This window comes from Eurypyga helias, unplaced genomic scaffold (assembly GCF_000690775.1).
Source record: "Eurypyga helias isolate BGI_N326 unplaced genomic scaffold, ASM69077v1 scaffold41072, whole genome shotgun sequence".
In the NCBI taxonomy this organism is placed as follows: domain Eukaryota; kingdom Metazoa; phylum Chordata; class Aves; order Eurypygiformes; family Eurypygidae; genus Eurypyga; species Eurypyga helias.
This window is the reverse complement of record NW_010234810.1, coordinates 1-12,318: the sequence shown is the minus strand read 5'-3', so window position 1 is coordinate 12,318 and position 12,318 is coordinate 1. Positions and strand designations below refer to the sequence as shown.

The window sequence follows — 12,318 nt, the reverse complement described above, 5'->3', positions numbered from 1 at the left end:
ACGCACGCGACGACGGCTCCAGCCTCTGGGCGGACGCATCGACATGCAGCAGGAAGCCCAGAGCCCGTATGGAGCCTGGAGGCAGATGGATGGACACGTGTGTCATCCGCGAGCGTCTCTGCCGGTGCAAACGCCCAGCGCAGGCATTGACACTCCAGGATACGGTTCGCATCTGGGGTGCGAGAGAATTTTTCTCCCATAAAATAAATAAAATACCTTCTGAGCATCTTGGGATGAAGCCATTCTTAATCCCTTTATTCTTTCCAAAGGAAAATGATTCCATATTCAGGGTACTGTGCAAACAATTAATTAGCCTAATGAAAATGAAAAGCCTAATTGCTCAGTATTATTACAATCACGGGCGGCCAGGCGTGACCAAAGAATAGACACTGTCTTACCAGCGATAAAGCACAAATTTCCAGCTTTTGGGGCTTTTTTGATATTTGAACATCTAGCAAAACAAGGTTTGTTGGGGTTTTTTTGAGTGGTGGTGTAATTCTCCATTCCACATGCAAAAAAGCTGGCAGTATTTGCAGACATCTGAACGAGCTGCTGTACAATAAAAAACATGACGAGGAGAGAGACCCAGCTGGTGCGAAATAACCTGGCTGAGTGGAAGCCGATAAAGCTGTAACTTGCCTGAGTTGAACCATAGAATCACAGAATGGTTTGGATTGGAAGGGACCTTAACGATCATCCAGTTCCAACCCCCCTGCCACGGGCAGGGACACCTTCCACTAGACCAGGTTGCTCAGAGCCTCATCCAGCCTGGCCTTGGGCACTTCCAGGGATGGGGCATCCACAGCTTCTCTGGGCAACCTGTCCCAGTGCTCCCCACCCTCTGTGGGAAGAACTTCTTCCTGGTATCTCATCTAAACCTCCCCACTTTCAATTTAAACCCATTACCCCTTGTCCTGTCACGACAGGCCCTTGTAAAAAGTCCCCCCCAGCTTCCTTACAGCCCCTTCAGGCACTGGAAGGTGCTGTATTTTTAACCTTCAGAACATTTTTTGGTTACCTGATGCATCACAGCTCTGCTGTATTCTGTATTTCTGAACGACATGGTGGTGTCTCCAGTGCCTGTCCCCAGCAGGAGACCTGACTCACAAGACAAGAGTTTTGCCAACATTAAGAAAAACTGTGTTTTTTGAAGGAACACACCTAAAACTGAAGTACAATCACCCTTAACGCAGCTCCCTTTTCAAAGCACTGTTGTTACCCAAATGGAAAAGCACTTTAAGTTCACACAGATGAATTTGTTCACTGTGGATAGGATCGTGAAGAGTCAGGATACAGGGCCTTTAGGAAGCTGAACCGTTCCCATTCACGCGGATCTCCTAACATGGAGATGGAAGGCAGATGCTGACTGAACACTGGCTTAGCCCGAGGAGTATGGGTCCAATAATTCTTCCTTTAAGCAGCTGATTCTCGGGGGAGAATCACCAAGATTCAGCTTTAAGTCTCCTATCTGCCTTGGGCAACCAGAGACTGTTCTTTAAAGACAGTGAGTGCAGTCTGTCCCACTCACACCCGCCCAATCCCACCGACTGTACTACAGACCCGTCTCAGGAAGCTGGGGCGGGGTGGGGGGCTGCAGTTTAACCTTAACCAGGGGCAATGTTCTCTGTGCTCCAGGCTGGCACCCCGAGCTGCAGGACATGCCCACACAGAAGACACCCATTATCACGCAGCATCCGACGCTCGCGTGGGAAATACGTCTTCCCGGTGTCACCAGCGGCGTCAGGGCCTCGCTTAGGGGCTTGTGGTCACCCCCTGTGAATGGACTGAACAGAGGTCGGGAACCCAAGGTCACCCAGGGAGGCGGGATGGCCCCTCCCTCCCATTCAGCACGCTTAGCACAGCACTCGGGGGATGTTATTAATAATAAATATAACTTAATAAGCTGCTAGCCAGCAAAGAGCAAGGGTAAAGTCAGACCTCCAGCAGCTCCAGGGGGCAGCGCGAGAGCAGCCCCCGTCCTTCCCTTGGCGCCGGAGTGGAAATCTCTCCATGGCATCTCAGCAACCCGCCGGAACCACAGCGACAGCCTTGGTCACTCGAAGGCTTCAGATACTCCACATCTGTGCTGTGTTGCCTTTTAGGCAATAGGTTGTGTCCAAATATGCTGGGTTTTGAGGAGGATTTAAAAAAAAGAGGTGGTAACGGTATCGCACAGTACACTCCTGTGAAAATTAAGAGCAGAAAACACAGGTTTGTGGCTGAAGGTCACTGCGCTTCACCATCGCCCTTTCAGCTTGCAAAACTGACATCAAGGAGAACACATGGGCCTTCCTGAAACCCTTTTTTGTGCAGCTGGTAACAGTTATTACAGATGCTGCTGGGGACTTTGAGACATTAAAAAAAACCAGACAGACCCAAAGCTGTCACGGCAGAAAGGGTCTACCAGGCGACTGGATGCCCCAGCAAGCCCTGCCAGGCTGGCCGAGTTGGACACAGCTGCTGTTTAACCTGACAGAGCTGCTCACCAGCCCTTCCTGGTAAAAAAAAACTCCTAAACAAAACGAGGCTTTTGTTTTTAATTTATTTTGCAAACCTACCAATTGGTTTTATGAAAGTATGAAATCCTACGCGGTTACATGAAACAGTTACATGACAATCCAGGTAATACAAATACCCACTACAAAGTTAGTTTTAGGTACTCTTGGATAACAAGTAGATTTTACATGGTTCAAAATAAGTCACAAAGGAAAGAGAAAATAGCCTTGTGATTGTCACAGGATTTAAAGCAAGGAAACCACTGCAGACTCTCCCTGTCCTACAAGCAGCCAAGAAACACCGACGTCCGCATAATCTTTCAGCGCTCGTGTTCCATCAGATGCATCAAACAAGTTTAAGTGCACCCATCTACTCACAGGAAGAGTTCACAAGTTGTTGGAAACCAGTGTCAGGTTTCACCCTCTGGAAATTACAGTTGCTGCATAACATCACCATGATCCTTCCTTTCAGATGCATGAAAATCCGGTAATATTGTTTGCAAAATACACTGTAGAGCTTCAGATCTGCTCTAATTGAATTCAGTGGGAGTAGGAGCAGTTCCTACATTTAATAAGTACTCCTGATTTAGTGAAATCCTTACAAAACAGCCTCCTTTCCAGGAATGAAATTAATTTAGTGAACAAAATACTGTAATCATTCAGGAAAACTCTCCAGCAACAGACACTGCAACTGCCTTGCTGAGGACCTTTATGCATGATGATTCTTCCCTCTCCACCAGGACATGCGATGACACCAAGGAACCGCGCTTAGTAAGAACTGGGAGCTATGTAAATAAAGTATAGCATGAACGAACAGCTGGAATTAATCCAGAGACTGCTCTCCTGACACCCATCTGACACACCTCTCGTGACATTCTGCTGCCTGTAAGCTGCCACTTCTGATGAGACATCCGTCAGTCACGGCTGCAGAACTGCTCCTCAGGAAGCAATTACATGGAGCTTTGATTCTGTAGCTGCATCTCTACGCTGCGTAGGCAGCTGGGGACAGTGTCCAAGCTGCTGCTGCTGCATGTAATGCAACACAGCAAGGAGAGATGTGGGGGGAAAAAAAAGGCAGATGCAGGTACAATCCTGATGGCCTGTGGCACAAAGGAGATTAAACCCGATCATTCTCTCTTGGAGCCTTCACCTCTTTCAACTAGGACATCCAAAAAGGTGCAAACCCCCAAACCTCCACTCACGCATGTGCAACAAACCCGCGGAGCTCGCTGCAGGACAGAAGTGAGGCCAGCAGCATCTTAGCAGGGCTTCTAAGAGAAACAGGCGTTTATCCACAAGAGTATCTTTTAAACACTGACCACCTCAAAAACTTCAAGAACAGGTTACACAAAACTATACAAACTTTTCACCTGGACATAAAGTGCCATCAAGCTATGGAAGCAAAAAAGAAGTTGCTGTTGAGGGCAGTAGCTACGCCAAGTGTCTACAGAAGGCTTTATTCTCCTGAAGCAGATAAACTTTGCTACAGCCTTGGAAACGGTACCAAGCTGGTGGGAACACGACCATAACCAAGGCTGGCCCAAACCCCACTCCCACCCGAGACACCAAGCCCACCAGGCTGCACTTGTGGTGCCTGACTGCAGAACCTTGCCCAGCACGGAGTTTAAAACGGTAATAAATGCTTTGCTTTCCCATTCTCTGCTGTGATAGGATAAATATCATTTGTTCAGACACTTCGCTACGAGTGTGCCTCACAACAGACGGCCCCACCCCGTTACTCCCGCTGTGCCTGCTTGTTTCCCATTTCCACTCATGTAAATGTAATGTCAAATCCTCTCAAGAATCCTGAGCAGCCGGCCAGAATCACTTGTTCAACTGACATTTCTATAATAATAAGGAAAGAAAAAAGAGTTGTGGGAAATTAAATGGTGCTCCTGTTGCCAAGTTGTTGAAATTATATAGCAATATGCTTCCAGTAGTTGTAAGAAATTAATTTGTGGAGTGCTTACAAGCCTTACATCTACTAAATCTCAACAGGATATAAAATGCTATTTAAGTGATACAACTTACAAATGTTAAGGAGAAAAAAAAAATCAGCACCAAAGAGTGAAAGAAGAAACGAGATCCCCGCCTGCGCTTATTCCTCGTGGCTGGATGTGTACAGCTGAGGAAGCCACGTGGGAGATCCTCAGTGAAGTACCTGCACCGCCCCCATCTGCCACCCCCCTGCCAGCAGATGAGACGGGGCATGGCCAGTGAACCACTCCGCTGCTGGGAAGAGTGTACAGCTCGGCCAGCCCCTCCCCAAACCACTCTTCCTTCCCATCTTTCTGAAAGCCCCAGCCAGAGCAAAGCCAGCGTCACCGCTTTTCTCCGCTATGGTAATGCTGTTCAGAAGGAAGTGTCCAACACACCTGCTCTCTAGATGAATTCATTTCAAATTACGCCACTACGTGATCACTGCCATCCTTCTCTCACAACAGGTCAAATACAATATAAAACTTGGGGTTTTCTATAGTGAGGGAAACAGCAAAGTCAAAGGCAAGGCAGTGCCGTTCCTGCTCCATTCTGTAGGAGAGACCCAGGGTAAGGCGCTTTGGCAATCAGCACCACGTTGAAGCGACAAGGTTTGTAACAACACTTCGCCCTCCACACGCTGGAGTCCGTGCAAGTTTTCTGCGGATGCATAGAAAACTGAGACCCCCTGCTTGTTCTCTAAGCTGCTTTGAAACTACAACAATTCCTTCAATCCAGCAGCAGATGCTGGCGCTATCCTTTTCCTAAGTACAGTACATTTTGAGAGCAACACAGAAGCACACAGCACACGACAGATCTGTTCACGCTCACCATGGTTTAGATGGGCCACACACACCAAGAGGCAGTTCCAAAAGAGCACACAACTCAATTCATCAGGACAACAACATGGACTCATAGGAATTCCGGCTCCGCTTTGTGAAGGAAGAAAGAATTCACAAAGGGAGAGATCTTATTGCAAGTTGTACTGCTCAGCTTGGCCACCTCTAATAGAGATCAGACATATCAGAAGCTACCAAGGAGCCAAGGACAAAGAATTCCTGGTTTGTAAATATTTTCAGTATAGCAAGCCTCCTTTAAAAAGAAAACCACTGCACAATATTCCAAACAGCCTTCTCAAACAGACTTAAAATTGATAGATCAACACTGACAGAAAATACAGATTCCAGTAGCAGTTCTGGCACTTTGCGATTTGGAAAACTCTTGTGCATACGGGACTGAGGCAGCTTGTTCGCAGACCCCTTCTCGCGGGTCACCCGCGCCTCCTTCACAGCAGTGGATCGCTGGACTCAGCAGGCGCCCTCCTCGGAAGGCACAAACTGGCAGCTGTCGTGAGAAACGGTGTCAATGCTCTGCACCTCTGACTGCGGGTGAACGGACACCTGAACGGCTATCTCCTGGCCTTGCTCATTCATGGACCCGTCATCCGAATCCCCGGCCGGCGAATCGCTGCGCTTCATCTCTGGGTTGACAGGGTATATGGCAGCTTGGGCGCCGCAGGCCTGGGTCTGTTTTTCCTCCTCACCAACTTCATCGGGATCGTCAACTCGCACAGCCTCAAAGATCTCCTCCATGAACGCCCTGCAGTTCAGGATCAGAGGTGGAAGGGGAATGCTTCTGGCAAGCTCTTCGATGTACCGAGCAAACTCCATGGTCTTAAACTGCGTGACTTTGGCCAGCTCTAGTGTTTTGGCAGACGTAATGATAGGGATGCGCTTGGCTATCTCAAAAGCCTTCTGAAGCTTCTCAGCCCCCTCCGTCCGGAAGAACTCATTGATAGCCTTCTCTGTTTTGCGGAGGTGACTGCTCATCATGCACAGACGTGTTATGTTTAAAATGAGGGTGATGGCAAAGGCAACGAGGCACACAATCATGTAGTAGATACTCATGTCTCCTGAGGTGAAGATAACCCTCAGGGTGACTGTGTAGTACAAGGTGTCATTATGGTTAACAGCTGCACAGGTGTATCGTCCGCGGTCTGCAAAGCTGACCCTCGTGATGTTAAGGGAATTATCAGCAATCCTCCACCGGCCACCTGGAGATTCAAAAGAAAGAAACTCAGCTAATGAACCAAAAATCACGAAGGACACTACACACGTGCTGTTTGCTCCATCAACAGGAGGGAGAGCTTGGAAGTGAGCAGTCCAGTTCTAGCATAGTAAAACAGGGCACCAAGGACTTAAATTTCCTTTTCATCCATGTAATACGGAAAGCCATAACCCAGTTCCCGACCCTACTGCGTAATGGAAAATCATTCTGCATGCTTGCTACTCTGGTTTTTCTCCTTTCTTTCATCTGCCCTTTCTTGTGTACTTTGGACTGCTCTTTCTGGCAGGGAACCTAATTCTTAACTAGTGCTTCTCACCCACCGTGGAACACCATCTTGAAAGCCTCTCCTCTATAAAGTCTAATTTTCCATACGTTCGGAGTCAAAAGTCAAGTGACCTGTGAAAAAGATCCGAGTCTGTAAATGGCTCTGCTGGCAAAAGAACCCCGCATTTCTCTACGTGGGATTTCTGCTGAGCATGCAGTGCTGATGCACAGACCCCACGTACAAAGAAATCAATAAAAGAAGCTAGCTTTATACAGCATTTCCTATGCGTTTATAACTTAGGGGGAAAATTGTTTTCATAACTCATTCCTCTAATTACTCGACTTTCAACTAATCTCCAGATGGCATTATGACTACAAAGAGGTTACTGAATACTTAAGGCAGAAAGACAGCCTCTGAGAAAATCCTATCAATTAGCTCGATGACCTTCATTAATACTAATAGAGTACAGAAAACCACATGCATCTCTAAAAGACATTATTTTGTGAAAATTGAAAACTACAGGGACAGAGCTATAAAAACCAACGGATAGGAAAATATACTCTCTCTGTACCAAAGGGTTAAACAGCCTGCATTTTGTCATCGGCCGTTACAAACTGTGTTACTTTCCACAGTCTCACCGGGGCATAAAACAGAATAGAAATGTAATAAGTTACCCGATGCTTTAGAAAAATCCTGTAACAAAATTAAAGCACTGATTGCCAGCTGGAAAAGGTCACAAGTCATGGAGAATTGTGTTTAATTCATGTGTTTGGAAAAATATAATATGAAGCAGAGCAATACTAAATAAAACCAGCAGTTAGTATCTGGTTGGAGGCAGGTTCATGTCTTCTGCACTGAACACTGCCATGCCTCTGGAAGGAAATGATTCTGCAGGGAACCACAGCAGGATGGACGGGCCAGGACAGAACAACTCAGGTAGAATCCACATGCCAATTGCCAGAGGGCAAAGGGCTTTGCCTTGCTCTTTCCTCATCTACCAACTCCCATTAAAAACTGGAGGGTAGGAAGAGAAAATGGTAATAAAGTTCCAGAGGCTTTCAGATGCTGTAGAAAAGGGGAATATTGAAAGGTAGAAAACAGCAGGGAAGCTCACCTTTATCTTTCTGTTCAAGCAGGCGTCCTCTGGAGTTATACCAAAGAATATATTCATACTGGGTGATGTTCAGTTTACATTCAATTAAAATACTGGTCCCCTCTTTGGCTATGATATCATGGTGTGCTGGAGAACTTACTAAAGCTTGAGACACACTATGAAGCGATGCATTGAAAGACCCAAAAGCAACTGTCCTGTTAAAAGCTACATTTTCCAGTGTAAATCCAATTGAAAGATCAGCACTAACAGTCAAAATTAACAGGCAATAGCTGAGCTTCATGGAAAGCTAGAGAGAATTCTTTTTTCATTTAATTTGGAGAAATGAGGTCATATGATATTGCTCTGACAGAGGAGAGAAGGCCCTTGATTTGTTCAGTGATAGAAAATGTCTTGGATCCAAATGCACTTTCAAGACCATCAATATTAGAACTGGAAACTGGAAATCCAACTGAAAAAAAAAAAAAAGAATTAAGTTTATTAATGACAGCAAGCTTATGGCATATTCAAATTTCATTTCCAGTAAACAGATTTCGATTAGCATAATATAAACTGTCAGACAAGAGGTTCCAAATCAGAGCTTTGCTCAGAACACAGTAATGAAACGAGGGTAAGAAGGCATTAGCACAACCTTCAGTCCTCTAGATGTTCATCTTCCCAGCCAAATAAATAATCTCAGGAACAATAATCATTACGGGGAAAAAGGTTTTAAAACAAGAACAAATTGTTCAGACTACTCAAAATGCGTAACTATCTTCAGGGTCAGAATGTGGATTCTGCATTTGTTAACAGAGATAAAGTGCTTTTGTAATAGAGGAAGAAAAGCAAGAAAGAGGATATAATTTCTGCTTCTCTTCCCAACGTGCTTTTAAGCCCTGGTTTTCTAGAGCCAGTCTTTCATTTATCATCTAGATAAAACCCAAAGCACAGACACATGTGATTTTTAGCATTTATACATCTGCTTACGTGATTTTAAAGGCACAACCGGTGTTAGATGTCTAAACACTACCCAATCTGCTTATGTCTTGTGTGAGGAACACTCTCCTGGCAGTTATCTACAGCCAGAGAGGAAGTCTCTTCCTGAATAGCAGGACACTGATGTCTAAACATACTTCCTTTTGTGCAAACTCTCTCGCTGCTGCTGCTATGTTTTCTAAGTCTGCCACTTGTTTTCTTGTTTGTTTTACAATAAGCTCCTGTTGAAAATATTTTACTTGGTGCTGCTACATCTCAGTCACATGTCACATCTTGTTTATCATCTCTACACAAATGCTGCCCCGTATTTCCCAGCAAGCTGAAAAACAGTTTTGTCCAGGGACAGAATCCACACTCTGCAAATTAATGCACACAAAAGATATTTCAAGACATTAGGATACAGCCTTTACTTTTATGTTCTTTGCACACAAGGACTTTCCTTTCTTAAAAGCCAGAATAAAACCAACTTGTACCAAAATGAGATGACACCGATAAGAGACAATCTGTAATCAATTTTCCTGGAAGTCTGATTCAAGAAAATTTCTAATCCAGTATGCATTCCCTGAAGTTGTGACTCAATCTGGACTGCCTCGGAGCCCTAAAAAACAATTTACAAAGTACTGAGGCCACAAGGCAAAATGTTATCTTAAAGAATATCTCACTCCATCCCACTGACTGTGTGACTTCAAATTTATCATCTTGCCTTCTACCAGTAACAAATGCTAGTAAGTTGAATTTCATAAATAACACAATACAAACGAATACATTTGCTTAATAAATAGACACTTCTCATCCTTCCAGAACCAGCAGTTAACACTGCCTAAAGCAGACAGAAATCTTAAAATTGATGAAAAATAACTTACTATAAATAAATACAGGTGATTTGTACCAATTGTCTTTTCAGCAGAGAAAAATTAAGCATATTCAAGAATGGGAAAACTTGCTGAGCTCACACTACCCAGACTAGACATTTGTTCAGTTAAAGACAATTTGTCAGAGATCAAACCAGATTCCAGACTTGACATCTGATGAGAAATGAGTATCTGACCCATTTCTGTTGCTGCTATTGCCAAAATCAGTTTAACAAAGAAGGCCAAGAAGACAGCTGTGTCCAGGTCTCCTTCAAGCTTGACTAACCACCTATTCCAATGAATCCTGCAAGAGAAACTGGAAAACAGGCCCTTTACCCTCTTCCCTGTAAACAGCAATCCCTTCACCTGCCCTCTTTTTCCTTTTAATTGGCCCCACTCTTTTTTCTATCCTGCCTCTCATGCATTTATGTAAGACGAGACCAGCACTGAGAACTCAATTATACAGTTGTGCTGAAGAAACAACTTCCCACAGCTAAACAGATAAAGAAGTACCAAGGCCTCTTTCATTCCTGTTTTCCAACAGTTACACTTCAGGGCAAGTCCTGCTACCTCTGGAGAAGAGCATCCCAGCCACGGCAACTGCACAGGTCCTAAACAACCCCAACAATGATTAGCTGATCAGCAACTAATCTTCTGTTTGAAGGACTGGGTTTAGCCCTCCTTTTTTAGCTCCCTAGTATTTTCTGAGGGTTTTAGAGCCTTCAGATGGCTGCCGACAACGTGGTAATCTTCTGCAGATTTCTTAAAGGCAGGCTGCAGTCCGTTAGCAGCTTGTGGACCACTGACATTTGGATTGTCTGTCATGGCTTGCTTTAGCCAGTGAGGTGCTGTGGTTGCAGACCTTCAACATGTATCGCTCCTCAGCCCAGCTGCCTTCAGTTAAAAATGCCACTGCACCTGGCTTTTGCATGCAGCAGGACGCGACCTCACAGCACCTGATGCAGTTAAAACTGCTGATGGCTCTGCCGTGGAGACAAACCCTCCACCTCAGCATCGAATCAAGCGCACAGAATAACTTCCAGTCTTCCAAAATAACCTCCCAACTAGTAATGTTGCAGATTTATTAGCAAGTAATTCCAATACCTCTTGTACTTTGCTTGTGTTATTGTCACTTTAAATTATTAATTTAAAATTGTTAGATTTCCAAGTGTCTGTGACGCTCCTAAAATGACATTAGGAACCTCAGTCAATTATTTAACACAAGACATACTCAGTAACATCGTCCCTCATAAAAATAAGTTAAGTATCTTCAGTAATTGCACATGCTCTCAACTGTATTTGCACTGAGCTTGCATAATGTATAAAACATTGGTGATGGGTCATTGAATTTTACTATTAAACTCCCCAAGGTCTGATTTATTAGAAATTGTTTGTCACATTTCGCTTCTGGAAAAGCCATTATGGCTAAGCAGCCAATGATCTCTCACTGCCGAGTGCTGGGAAAAATAAAATGATTTGTGAAATCCACATTCTTCACCCATCACACTTATGCAAAACAGCTGCTGGAGCTGATAAAGGATCCAAAAAGGATAAAGCGTAAACAGTGCCAACATCACAACTCTTCGAGAAAGCATTACACCCAAGCAAGATGGAATGTGCAGAACAGAAACTGGCTATTTTACAATTCAACCTGAAGTTGAGCTCAACATATTTAACCTTTATTAAACCATAAGTTGTAACAACAAATAGCAGTGGAAAGATAAAAATCCGTGATGCGTACACTTGTATGAGTCATCTTTGGCTCTTATCCTGAAAAGCGTACCGGTGTTTAACTGAGAGCACCATAAGTAGTCCCACTGAGGTCAATGGAAGTACTGATAGTACTTAAAATTACACACATTTACAAGGCACTGCAAAATTGGGGCCCAAGAGGTTGTAAGTTATATGGCTTTACATTCACTGCTCATACATCATTTCATACCTGGAGGAAAGCAAAGCGATAAACCGAGACACACCTGACAGACCCCAGACTGCTCTGCCTGCCTGCACGTCTGGCACACCACCTGGAAGCGTATTTTGGCATTGACAAGCAGCCAGCCGGTAATAACGCAGGCGAAACAGATCTAAATGGATCACTTCTGCGCAGAGCACAGCTTCCTACTCGCGCTGAGATGTCCTGCAGAAATAAGGCTGCTGTGGTCATCCTGTGAGGCCTCTCTGACCCTCTTTCCAATCTGGGCGCAGCACATGGCAGAGCCCTGGCGACATCCACTGCTGGGATGCTCGTGAGAACAGCAGCGTGGTGTTGGTGTGAGCCGCTGTTCCCAGCGTGGGAGAGGCTACGGGGAGGGCTCCCCCTCCGCTGGCACCAGTCTCTGTGCCCCACAGTCTCTGTGGGGCAGCGGCTGCACCCACAGCCCCAAACCCGAGGGAAGGAGCGCACCTACGGGAGACCGGAGCCGACCTGCCCGCATGCAGCTGCCGCACGGGACGTGGCACTTCCCCCTGCCCCTTGGCTGCCTGACACACGTCACGGGTAGCTCACGAAGGACCGGCTGCACACAAAAGCAAGCTTTTTTTCCCTCTGTCAGCGAAAACCGACCAGGCACAACCCCC

At 45.4% G+C, this 12,318-nt stretch overlaps 1 protein-coding gene across 1 annotated transcript; it reads right to left on the bottom strand.

Moving 5' to 3' along the window:
- Positions 1-5,779: 5,779 nt before the first annotated feature.
- Positions 5,780-8,370, bottom strand: MFAP3 (microfibrillar-associated protein 3). The gene is made up of 2 exons (XM_010146569.1): positions 7,919-8,370; positions 5,780-6,525 (listed from the first exon to the last, which is right to left on the bottom strand). Exons 1-2 carry the CDS (start codon positions 8,196-8,198, stop codon positions 5,780-5,782), a joined length of 1,026 nt encoding a protein of 341 aa, XP_010144871.1. The 5' UTR covers positions 8,199-8,370.
- Between the last annotated feature and the right edge of the window lie 3,948 nt (positions 8,371-12,318).